Source organism: Topomyia yanbarensis, chromosome 2 (genome assembly GCF_030247195.1).
Source record: "Topomyia yanbarensis strain Yona2022 chromosome 2, ASM3024719v1, whole genome shotgun sequence".
Lineage (NCBI taxonomy): Eukaryota > Metazoa > Arthropoda > Insecta > Diptera > Culicidae > Topomyia > Topomyia yanbarensis.
The window spans coordinates 356,627,731-356,641,685 of NC_080671.1; the positions used below are offsets into that span (position 1 = coordinate 356,627,731).

A 13,955-nucleotide genomic window follows, 5' to 3' on the forward strand; every position below is an offset into this window, starting at 1 on the left:
GTGATACCATCAATTCATGAAGGGGAGCAAATGTTGAAGGTGAACCTGAAGTTCAACGTAGCTTGCGGTACTTTATGCGGTGCAATTCCACCATTTACGTCATGCGGTACTGAAGATGTTAAAAAACATTAGTCAAGCAGAATCATTCGCTTCCCAGAACAACATGAAACACGTCATCGAATGTAATGACATTTTATACATTATCCCAACCAGTGGTGCGAATTTTCATTTTCAAATGCCAACTTCCAGCTCAATCAAACCCAACCATGATTCAAATTCAAAGCCTCCCTTAATCATTCACTTTCAGGTTGGCGGGATTTTCATAACCAAATCGTACGTCTTCATTTCAAATTGATGCTTTTTCATTCACAAACCAAAGTTGTCATCTGCTCTGTAGGGGGCAGCTTAGAATAAATCTTGACATATTTTGCATTTTCAAGCTTACACAAATAGTAAGAAGTATGTTCAGAGTAGTTTTGCTTGTAAAACCAAGTCAGTATGCCAGTACAGAGATATTCACAGGGTCAATGAAATCGAAAATGAATGGAAAATTATTGAGCAGTTCGGCTGTTTGAATGAATGATGCAAACGAAAAACTGTAGATTTAACATAGTAGCGTATGATTTGAGATTTGTTCTTCCTTCAAGTTCAAAACAACCTGGTGAAAATTTGCAGCTCTGATCCCAACGTATATAGATATTGACAGTATTGAAATAAAGATACATGACCTGGCACCACGTACTAGTTCCTTCGCTATCAAACAAATCCTGTCAAAATACGGAGAGGTGAATAGTGTTAAGGAAGATACTTGGAGGAACTTCTTCCCAAGACTCCGCAACGGCGTTCGTGTGGTGAGAACTTGACTTGACTTTCATATGCAAATCACCTCATGATGTTGAATATTCTCAACGAATACTAGTCACGCACCCAGGACAGATTCCTACCTGTCAATATTGTGATCATCCGCTACACCACGGGAAACCTTGCGCAGAGAATGCTAAAGAAATTCCACCTGATACGACCAAAGCCGGTATACAATCATCGTATGTTAAACCACAATCACTGCAGACCGGGCATTCACAAGCACCAGCTCAAAAACGATCGGCCCCAGTACCACTAAACCAACTGCCATTACCAACATCGAAGTAACAACGATTACAGCAAATGTTTCCAAACCAACAACCAACACCACCAATCAGGAATCTAGTGCCGATGAAGAAGGATTTACAATAGCGAACCGTAAGCACAAACAACAAATAAGTACATCCGACGATGAGCAAGATGAATGCAGTACCGATGATGATATGGACGTAAACGAAAACGCGAGAGAAGGCGGACCAAATGACCCCCAAGGTGCGCTCCACGGCTCAGTTGTGCTAACGCATTGATCCATGTCCAATATATTTAAAATTAAAACCGAAGTCAGAAAGCTCAAGGGAAGCGAGCTGCAAGAACCGCTCTCAACAAAGCAGTCAAGCTGTACAAGAAAGCCTTGCCACAAAGCCAACGCGAATTTCCTTAGGAGAGACCTACAAAGTTGGCATAACAAAGATAAAAGGCTCAGCTGCACCACCTGAAAGGTGCCCGGAAAAGATGGAGGTCACCATCGAAAGGTTTTCCCCACAACATGAATCTATTTTCGCCGTACAGTGAGGAGGATGATCACAAAGATGAAGATCGATTTACCAACAAACAGCTTATCGAGATGGCGAAAGCCATAAAAGTGAAGTGATACATGAGAGCCCGGATATGTTCAAAACGATCCGATAATTGGAAGCGACAAAAGCTGATGTTGCTTCCGATGCCGGGACAACATGGAGATCTTTCAGCGTAGTCAATATATCCCTTGGTAATGTTAGAGAGAAGGAGTAATGCTGAACAAGCTAACGAAGTACGCGGACCATGAGAACGGCATCTCATGTAATTCGGCTTCCTTATAGGCAGGTCCAAACGGTTGTGGGAACTTTGGAGACAGCAGAGATAAGGATATCGTTTTTGCGGTTCCCTTAGACGTGAAGAATGCTTCAATAGTACTAGCTGGGAAGGAATCGCCCATTCGCTGTACAGCATGAGTAACTCTGCAGGATATTATAGAACTACTTTCAGTACCGAACACTGATCTACGAGACAGACAAGGGAGAATCACAACTACAACTGACGTTCCTCGACTCGACGCTGTGGAACGCAGTGTACGATGGAGTATTGAAGCTGAACTTTCCCAGAGATACAACGATTTTCGGCTTCACGGATGGTGTGGTGTTCCAAGTAATCGGACAATCGCTAGAAGAGGAGACACTCGACACGGAGATGATTGCCCATCATAAAACAGAGTTGGTGATGACTAGCAGCCGAAAGACAGCGCGGTCGGAAAATATATCATCGATTTGAACTTTTAAAGTTACGATGATTATGTTAAGGGGAAGGCTGTGAGAGCAACCACAGCTTTACTTGAGGCGCCAGTGTACTGGGCACCACGAACCAGCTGGAAACGCCGGACCGAAGCATGACAAGATCGAGTAGGTCGAGTGAAGTACCAGTTTTCAACGAACCGGAAGCAGCGAACCAGAAGCTACGCTCCATCCGGTATTGCCGAACCGTCCTCGCCAAGTACTGGTTGGCCCTTTGAGTAAGATTTATGGACTATGCGAGAAGATTGCGACAAAACTGGGAGCTAAATGACTCACGCAACAGGCATCGGTATCGGGAGAACTTCCGACGAGGAATTGAGATGGCTCGCGAAAACAGGAAATAAATGGTTCACAGAAACGGGAGCCAAATGGCTAACAGAAGTTCACCACTGCGATTAGCCGGGTATGTGTTCTGAGCTAAACCGCTCTAATGTATCATTTTGTCTTAAGACTGAATCAGCCTCCCCACGATACAACACTTCGATGCAGTCTCGTGGAACAAAAGGAAAGTGAATCCCACCTAGAGCCAATGCACTTTTGAAGCTATTTAACCATACTATAAAACATACAGACATTTTCAGATATCGACGAACTGAATCTAGTGGTATATGACACTCGACACTCCGGGTGTAGCTTAAAAAGTCGAATTTCAGAGTGATTGCACAGTCTTCCTTATATGAAAAAGGCAAAAAATGAACTGATGATTGCTATAATTTCATAAATCCGTACGACTATCAAATGAATTTATCTGATGTGGCTACCTGCTGCACAACAAGATGGAGAAAAATGCAAAGATTTCGAAGATGTACACGGAACCGAGCCGAATTACTATCATGTACCAAACAAACAAATCTACAAGTCTTCAAGCACAAGCGATAAACCAAAGCTGATGTTTCCACTAGAGTTCGAAAAAGTATAGTATGCACAGGATGTACGTTCGCCAGGCTACTGTATACGAAACACGCAATAGAAAAAAATATCAGAGAAAACCATATCTGAGATGAATAATTCCATTGACGCACACTTTACCTGTGGATTCATTCCAGAATGTTTTCCAAAAGTCCATAAGTGAAATGTTGCAATCCTGTTTCTGTACATTGTTATCAAGCAGGTTCACCTTTGACCGATTTTCATGCCTTGTGTGTACAGTCGGTCCATGTGCCACCACAACGGAACGAAAACTATTCAAGCAACCAAAAGTTAATACCTTAAAGTACTCTTAAATGTTTACATTAAGTTCTTAGAGAACTTTCAAGCTTTTATTGGGAATTTAAAAATTGCACTGTTGGGAAAATTATTTAAAACGAAAACTAACATCCCTTTCCTATGTGAACTTTTGATTGATTCAGTAATGTTTGCTTGAATTTTTCTAGTAAAACAAATAGCTCAACCCCGCTATACGAAATCACCCTGCGGAAACGTCCACGAGAACAATCGAAAGAAAATGCAAAAAGAAAAAAAAATTGTGTTTATTAAAATAAATATTTATTTGCCCCCCCCCCCTTCCGAAAAAAAATTGTACTTGGACATAATTTTTAAAAAAGATTTGTAATGGCCTTACCACTGCACTAAATAACCTAGACATATCAAAAGGACCTGGACCTGACGGAATTGCCCCAATATTTTTTAAAAATCAAACAGAAGAACTTACTCTACCATTACTACATCTTTTCAACATGTCACTGAAAAATGGAACATTCCCAGAAATATGGAAACCATCCTTTTTAGTGTAAATTTTTAAATCAGGCACTAAATCGGACATTCGAATCCATCGAGGGATTGCCATTTTCTTATGCATTCCAAAATTATTCGAAAAACTAGTAAATGACAAAATATTCCAGCAAATCAAAAATCAAATAACAAGCAAACAGCATGGCTTTTATAAAGGCCGCTCAACAACATCCAACCTTTTAGAATCTGTAATATTCACTGTAAATGCAATGGATAATGGCAACCATGTGGAAACTCTCTACTTTAGTAAAGCATTCGACCGTATTGACATACCTTTATTACTCTTCAAACTGCAAAAATATGGCATGGAAAATAAACTCTTGAAATGGCTCGAATCATATTTAACGAAACACGAACAAACAGTTCGCTTTCAGAATATACTTTCTGAACCAATTCGTGTCACCTCTGGCGTACCCCAGGGTTCCCACTTAGGCCCTCTTCTTTTTATTTTGTACGTAAATGACATTACCTTTATACTCAAACATCTAAAAGTGCTTATATATGCAGACCACATGAAATTTTTTATGGAAATAAGAAATGTCAAAGACGCTGAAGTATTCCAAAATGAAATCAACCTATTTCACACCTGGTGTAGCATAAGTCTGCTCAAACTTATCGTAAAGAAATGCAACACGGTAACCTTCAGCTGGAAAACTTCAAATATTCACATAGACATACGCTTAGGAAACCAACTAGTAGAAAAATGCAAAATTGTACGAGACTTAGGCGTAGACTTGTATTGTAATGTTCCACAAATATGAATCCAAGCTCATATTTGTGGAACATTACAATACAATAATAAATTAAACATATAGTATGCTGGGCTTTATTAAACGCTTCAGCTATAATTTTGAAGACCCCTACACAATTGAATCCTTATACAATACATATGTCAGGCCAATTTTGGAATATTGCAGCGTAGTATGGAATCAGCCTAAAAACAATTTCTTTTGTACGCACGGTAACTAAACTGGACGACATTTCCTTTTCTATCTTATAAAGCACGTTGCGTGCTCATCAACATACAAACACTCAAAGAACGCCACGAATTTGCCATGCTTTGCTTTATCAACGACATTATTTCTCAACGTGTACAATCCGCATCATTACTTTCGCAAATAAAATTTTGTGTACCTAGCCGTCAACTAAGAACTCGTAATTTATTCCAAGAACAATCTTTTAGGACAAACTATGCTAAAAATAGCCCCATCAATAGAACGATGCGTTATTATAATGAAAATTGTGCAATAATCGACCTTTCCTTTTTTCTAGAAAACAAATTAAATTTGAACTTAATCGTAGAAATGATATATAGTATATAAGCAAATATTGTAATACCATTCTATGTAGTCTACATATGCTTGACGAAAATAAAATAAATAAATAAATATATTATATATCATTGGTTAACTTTGAAAAATCATGCGCCTTAAAATAATCTTCAACTTGCCCAAAGCTTACTTCAACACTAAGTAAATTCTATAAAAGTTATATAAATAAACCCGTTTTTAAGGAATACCCTAAAATATACATTTAGAATTTATTGTTGCTTGGATATCATGAGAGATCCCGCTTGTCTTCAGCAAATTCGTCTAAAATGTGTTTTTATACAAGTTCATTGAAGACTGTCAAGCTCTATTTCGAACCGTTAAAATGTTCAATTTCAGATTTTGCTAAGATTAGAACCACTCTAGTTTCTATTTAAACGAAAAGAAAGGTCTTGCAAAGTACAACAACTTTTCCAAACATATTATAGGGCTAAGTTATTTAGTTTTAGCCAAAAGTAAAAAATTCCTGCTAAATTTACATTCTGGACCACGTGCATAGCATTGAGGCTGAATCATCACGACCCACATAATGCGCACAACACTCACGGTGCGAATAATAAAATTTTATAGGTGCGTGACTTTTGTCATAAATTCGTTAGGCATAATGGACAATAGGCATAATTCACAAAAATTTAAAAGTTATTTAACATCTATGTTAGTAAGTTTTGCATCATCTGGATATCATAGTGGTACCAGTTTATGTAGGGGTATACTGTCTGACCGCACTTTTCAACCAGTAACTCCGGAACCGGATGTCGGATCAGGATTAAATTCAATAGCAACCTATGCCTTTCATTTGAGACTAAGTTTGAGAAAATCGGTTTGGTCATCTCCGAGTATCCGATGTGCGATTATTGGTCACTTACATACACATGTCCAAAATGAATTTTATGAAGTTTTGCCTATTTTGGATAACATGCTGCTACCGATTTATATGCGAATTTCATGCGTAACTATACGCTTCAACCCGTAACTCCAGAGCCGGAAGTTGGAATTAAATGAAATTCAATAGCAGCTTGTACAAACGTTGTACCATTCATCATGAGACTAAGTTTGATAAAATCGGTGCGGCCATCTCCGAGTAACCGATGCCACATACATACACAGACATATTCCGAACTCGACGAACGGAGTCGAAGGGTATAAGAGAACCAGACTCAGCCCTCCGGGGCTCGGTTAAAAAATCAAAAAGGCAAACAAGTTATAACATTCATGATTTTATCACTTGAGGTTATCACCACCAAAAAATAAGTTCCTTGAAGTGGTATTTCAACATTATAATTTATGCCCAACGTCCATTATGTCGAACGGATATTAGGCCTAATGACCATTATGCCTAATGTCTTTATGTCTTACGTCTATTATGCCTAAAGTACGTTTGCCAAACGTCCGTATGCCGAAAGTATTCATGCCTGATGGGGTACACCCGTATTGTATATAGGGTTTCTAAAGTTGAGGGCGAACAAACTAAATGCACCTAGTAAATGTTTAGTGTTCAACGTTATTCTCCATTTGCTTTTAATGCGGTTTCATGCAACCATACTTAACCCTCCGGCACTCGCACCAAATTTTGTAACACGACCACTCGCGCGTTGTACTTTGTACAACACAGATTGCCTTTAGAATACTTCGTGATTCGTATCATTTGGAGCACTACTTTCTTCTGCAAACTTGGGCAGTAGATAATAGCCTTTCGGATGGGTGAATTAACATGATGGAATTCTACCGCCAGGCAGCGCTAGTGAGCTTTAATTTTGTTCGATCTACTGTATCCAAAATGTCTGATTTTTCAGCAGATTTGTGTCTTCGGCAATGTTGTTCTGGTGATCAAAGCCTACGAGGTGGTATGCGAAATAGTTCGATATTCTGCTACTACGTGGCACTAGTGGCCATACCATTTTTGGCCTACTGTATCTCGAATTCCTGATTTGTTAGCAGGACGGTATCTTCGATATAAGTACACAAGAGATAAATACCTCCGAAGCGAAACACTGAATAGTTTGGGATTCTGAACCTAGGTAGCGCTAGTGAGCATGCATATTCATGATTTCTGAATCTCAAGATTGCAACTATTTAGAAGTATGATAGTATAATTCATGTCATAAGTGAGCTATACTATTTTCGAATCAAATCAGTACGTTGAAGAAATTGACGAACAATTGTGCTTGTTTAGCATTTTGCTGTATTTAGGAAGGTTGTGTCATTATTTCTGTGCATGTTATAAGCAGCCCCTTTTACAGATTACCATCGTGAGTGGTTGATTGGTGTTACAGAAATGGTACACATGAGTTCTACGACTTCCAAATCTTAATTTCCTTGCGTCCATATTCCAAAATTATAAATGAATAAATTAGTTTAGTTGAGTTAGAGGAACGTCATCTGACAATTTAGTGAACTTATTTTCGGAATATAATTGATTTATTCTTTCCCTTGGTGACATTCACCATTTTTGGTTTTAGTTCGACGAAAAAATAGAACAGCGACCTTCCAAAGAGACAGGAAACTGAGATACAGTGGGTCGAAAAAATTACATGCTCAAGTTCGCTAGCGCCACATAGTGGAAGAATCCCATATTATTCGATGTACCACCTGGAAGGTTTCAATCTCGTGAGCAACTTTGCCGAATGCACTTACTCGCTAAAAAATCAGGAAATTGAGATACATTAGGTTGAACAACTGACAAGCTCACTAGCGCCGCCTAACGGTAGTTTTTTGAAGCTGCCGTTATACCACCTCATAGGTTTTGATCTGCTTAGCAACTTCGTCGAAGTGACTTTCTAAAAAATCTGAATCTTGAGATATAGTAAGCTGAAAAAATAACATGCTCACTGGCGTCACCTAGCGGAAGAATTTTATATCAAACTATTTTATCTTCCACTGACTAGCTCTTGATCTTCTGAACAAGTTTGCCGAAGGAAATAACCCTCCACATGATTGAGATCACGAGATATATTTAACAGAATATTGTTTGGTTGAACTTCCCACAGCGCGCGTTATATTGGTCTGGTTTCGTCAAACAATTTCAGATTGTATTGTTGAACTTGAGGTATATCAGTGCACAAAAATGAGTGTGTCTTGTCTAAAACATGATTTCTGAGGAACACATAGTGGTTTGGCATTGATAAATGTCTTTGCAACTAAATGATAACGCAAAATTCCAAAGTGTTGTACAAAGTACAACAGTGCGAGTGGTCGAAGGAGCTATTTAAAAATTACACACATTGAAAGTAGTAATATCTCACGATATTGACTTATAATATAAAATCGTAAGAACGATTTCGAAAAATCTCAAAAATGCTCGAAATATCTTTGGGGATTGCATACTAACATCATTTTACTAAAAATCGCAAGAAAATTAAAAAAATTTGAGTGTGATTTTCCTTTCCAAAACAAATCAAATTGTTCCTTCCGCATTGCTGCCACACGCCATTCGATGGGAAAGTTTATTTCTCAGAATACTACATCGTTCTCTGTTTTGACGTGTAGCCGCTGCAAGCATCCGTCTCCTTGCACGATTTTTGTCTGACTCACGTCCATTTGTTTGCGCATGGAAATCCAATGCTTGAGAAGCAGATATACTCGTTTGACAATACAGTACGTATTAGAAAGACAGTTGTCACACTCAGTTTAGTCCCTGTTCTTGCACAGACAAGAAGCCTCGTGCGCCCAATAAAGGAAAATACTGTCGTAATCCATTACGTAAACTCGAAGAAGACCTACAGTGCGCGAGATGGAACAGTTACTAAAGATGAAAATGGACATGAATACGACAACATTAGAATATTGATACTCGTTTATACTCAACGGGGTTCATGTGGTTAAAATGCAGCTGCACCAACCTTTACGCGCAAAGGGTGTTTTAAACAGTTCTCTCCTTAGTGGAAAACATAGATTTATTCCTTTTTTTCTCCACCATAGCATAATGCATATTACATTGGGTTACTAAGCCAAACCAAGTTTCGGTTCATTAATTCTCATCAGCTTAAATCAGTACTGCTTGTCTTGTGGGACATTGCGCAGGACTAGAGGTTTGCTCAGAAACATAAATTGTTCTATGCTATATTTCACCCTAAGGAGGAAAATTTGGTAAACACCAAAATTTCTCACTATGGTAAAAATTTGTTGGTAAAACCAGTCTTTGCACTTGAGGGCACAAATCCTTATTTCTTACACAGTTGCATTTCGGCTTCGCCTCATCAGAAACCGACACTAACTTTTTATCGGAATAGATTTGCTCGGACGGGACAACACGTTTGATCAGTCGTTCGATTGAAACACAAAGAGTGTTTTAGTTTTAAGGGATTTGCGTCAAGCCGGCGCTCATCTATTCCGATAAAGTTAGTGTCGGTTTCTGATGAGGCGAAGCCAAAACGCAACTGTGTAAGAAATAAGGATTTGTGCCCTCAAGTGCAAAGACTGGTTTTACCAACAAATTTTCACCCTAGTGTGAAATTTTGGTGCTTACCAAATTTTCCTCCTTAGAGTGAAATATAACATAGTGCTTTCGCATAGGCCTGCTAAGCCAAGACAAGTTTCGGCTTCACTGTGTCTCATCGGCATAAACAGAACTTCTGCTCGGACGGGACATCACGTTTGATCAGTCGTTCGATTGAAACACAAAGTGTGTTTTAGTTTTAAGGGATTTACGTCAAGCCGTCGCTAATTTATTCCGACGAAAAGTTAGTGTCGGTTTCTGAAACGCAACTGTGTAAGAACATAAATTGTGTTTTTGAGTTAGCGTTAATCTGGTGCTACCTTAGTCCTGTTACTAAGTTAGTGTCGTTTTCTAATGAGAGAAACTCGAAACGCACCTCCATAACTAGTTTAGAGGGATCCATAATTTTCTGTTAGGTTAAACAATGTTAAAATATTGAATTCAATAATTATATTATTACTTTTTATATTTGTAATATATTCTTTAATATATACTGTGAAATACAAATGAAATAACAGACGAGAAGGAATCAACTGTTGCGAAACAGATCTCTAATTAGTTGAGTTATACTAAATCATTCCTGGAGACAGGCCAGTTTGGAAAAAAATATGTAAATTAGTTGCGAAATCATATTGCCACATTATTAGTGAAAGGGCAAACCCCAACCGACTGTGACAAGATTGTCCATGAACGTTCAGGCTGTGCCAAGGTCACAGTAGCAATAGCTAACACGCATGTCTACGTCACCAATGGCAGTTTCCCGAAGTGCCGGCACAGTCAGGAGAAAATATATTCAACACTTCAAATAAAAGTCAGTGATTCGACAGATATAGCTATATGTATCAAACACAAAGCCATGCCCCGCAATCTGTTGATACATATCGGTGCTTCGTAGATCTAAACCGGTTTGCTATTGAAATAGTAATTTATTCCATATCATTCGTGGAGGCTTTAAAAAAGCATTCATTCAGCCGCGTGGTGAGAGGAAATTGGTACTCCATTTCAGCTGTGAACTAGCCGCAACTGGCAGCGGTACTGTGCGTAAATAAGTAAGGTTATTACCAACACTTGTGGATCGGAGTAATTTCCGTCTAATTATATACACATATGAAAATAGGCTTGTTGAGGTCATGTCGAATGTGGTTGAATTAGGATATTCGATTCACTATTGCAATTAATATTGAACGATCGATTTACGATTAAATTTTCTTGCCACATGTTTGATTCTCACCTTCCTCCATAGATGTCCTGTGTCAGCGGGGTACTTTCATCGTCCGAAAAATTATCATCACTCTCGTTCTGTGTTGCCAGAGGTCGATGTCTGATAGCAGACATCCTCTTGGCAAACGCCTCTGTAATAAAAAGAAAAATAAATTCATTTGATTATTGCTTTTCAAGATGGAATCGGTTTTCTAGACTTGTCAGATTAGTTGAATAGTGTAATTACGATTACACTGGATAATCTTTGCTAGATGAAGCTGTAGCCTAGTTCACTGCATCCCCGAAGTTACGAGAAAATTAGAAGCAACGTATTCAAACCGGAAAAATCAGAACCAAGCAGAGTAATGTAGTATGACTTGTGACATTTAAGTCAATTGGAATGGTCTGCAAAAAGTGGTCGTGATTAGTGGTCAGTTTCTATCGTTGCGAGGCAAACCCTGGAGGTAAGAGTATAATGATTGTGTTTATGTCCGGCCACTAGAGCTCATTCGATTGTGGGTTGAATTCAAATACCTACACATTGTGGTCTAAATGCTATGCGAACAAATTATGTGGGAAGGTGATCCCGTTTTCTGAAAATTTTTAAATGGAAGAATGATTATTTTACTTCGTTTGTAGTCTGTTGATTTATTGATTCGACAAGTTGACACAGACGTTTTGCTTTTTGCGCATTATGTATCTTAGGAAATGTCCATAGAACCATCAATAGATTATACATTGAGAATTTAATATGTTCGATGAACCTCATATGCCAAAATCCGAATATCGCATGTCAATATTTTCAACCTTCTCTTAGTTCCTTTCAAATTATCAAGAAAATATTAAATGTATCTTTGCCATCGCTGAAGTTGAATAGTGTAACTGACAGCAAGTGATTAAAGTGTAACTGACAGCAACTGTTAAAGAGGAATAGGATCGTTTTCCCGAACAACTTCCTGATACAGGAAAGCGTTTCAATCGGACGATACGAGTCGTGATTGGAGGTTGGTTTTCCAAAGAGTAAAGACATTCCAGATTTCTTTACCACTCCTGCTGAAGATCGTTTAGAGGATTGTTTTTTCTCACGCTGTTTGTACGCGGGGCATGTTAATAGATCATTTGAACTTTTCACAGTAGATACACTTTTCAGCATCTCTTCCACAAGAAACACACCCATGATTTCCGCCATATTTTCCAAAACGTACTTTATTGCTACAATCAGTGTTTTTTAATACATTCACCTCATGAGCCAATTACAAATCAACATTATGAGGCACACAAAAACAGGTAGTCAAACCTTACTAAAGAGGGCGTGATTAGGTAAAGTAGTCCTGGCGAAGGTCACCCGATATGAGTTTAACTTGAAATGGGAATTAATTCCGTCATCTGCAACTGGCCTTAAGCATGGGGTCCTAAAAACCCAAACCATGCCAAACCAAGCTTCGCAGATTGGTGCAATTTAAACTCGACTCGGTGACCACGCCACGGATCCCAACTTTGTTTGCGGATACGTAAACGGGGTACTTTGTCGTAAAATGCCTCTAGTTAGCGGATCACGTTTTTCACGGCGAACATCCGCACAGAACAGGTAAACAGTAGGCGGTTTCGCAATCGATTGTTCCGTCGCGACTCACTGAATGTATACCGTAGTAGATTGAAGATAGACTTTTCGTATATTTGGATATTTTTTTTCACAAAACATAGCATTTGCATTAGACACATCTCCTGGGATGAAATTACTGAAAAATAAGCGCAAAAAATCGCAGCGCGTAATCTCGATACTATTTAGAATCGACAATGTGATTTATGTCTACTTTTTGTGGGCTTTCCAACGTCGCACGGTTCGCTATCATGCTCGTTTTGTCTTATATTTATATTCAAAACTGAATATATAATTCAGAAGAAAGATTAATGCGGCTGACCAAAGTATTACTTCTTACGTAAAAAAAGTCCAGGAAATTGATTGAAGATAATTAGAAGAATCTGACCACATTTGCCCAAATTCTTCGCACAACCAAAGTTTGAAGTTAATCCTGGCTTTATATTTCGATAAAAGATTATGTGCGGCTGATCAAAAGTGATAATTCTTACGTACAAAAGTCCAGGTTATCATTTGAATATAGTTCAATTAACCGCTCGAAATGCGTGTATCCTTTTGACGTAGGACTACGTCTTTGTTTTCGATATGGGGGTGCACTTTGCAAATTCTACAAAAATGGTATGTAACGAAAAGTGGTCCAATTTTAAACGCATATACTTCAGTCATCTCGTGATAAATCTTCAATTTTTTTGCACATATCGCCCCGAAATACTTCTAAGAGTACATTCCAATAGATTTTTGATGTCATGGCATTAAAAATTTAAATAATGTACAACCTAGTCAAAATATCGCGTATTTACACCCAGAAGATAGCGTTTCCCATGTCCGGCACGACAGATTTGTGTACCTAGCGCGCTTCGCTTCTATGAATGATGTCATCATCGACTATTTAAAGAAAGGATTTGGCCGGACAAGCTCAGTTGCCTGTTGAACGGTAGGCGGAGCAGATCACTGCACTGTGTGTTTTCGTAGCCAGTGTAGCTGTGTTAGAAGTCCGTTACACTGGTTGTGGAGGTACGCTACCCTGAGCCGTCCAACACGCGATTGAGCTTGTCCGTTCAAACACTATGCTTTCTTTTGTGTTATGCTCGTTTCCAGCACACCTTTATCTAAAATCTCGAACACGTTTTTTGTGTGTAAATTCGTACACAAAATCGCTTGTACATTCGAGCTCCATTTGCAAATACGGTTAACATAATGTCGTGGTACTAGTTGTCTCTTTCGCTCTATCCATCATCGTCAGCGTTGACTCA

General features: G+C 38.7%; 1 protein-coding gene across 4 annotated transcripts in view; it reads right to left on the reverse strand.

The window, feature by feature from the left end:
• The window catches only part of LOC131684296 (chitin synthase chs-2), a 132,411-nt gene that overhangs the window by 43,359 nt on the left and 75,097 nt on the right, over positions 1 to 13,955 (reverse strand). For all 4 annotated transcript variants that reach the window (XM_058967028.1, XM_058967027.1, XM_058967026.1 and 1 more), the window contains exon 3: positions 11,134 to 11,254. In XM_058967028.1, the coding sequence (XP_058823011.1) occupies positions 11,134 to 11,237 (104 nt within the window). In that variant the 5' untranslated portion in view covers positions 11,238 to 11,254. The remainder of the gene's footprint in view (positions 1 to 11,133; positions 11,255 to 13,955) is intronic.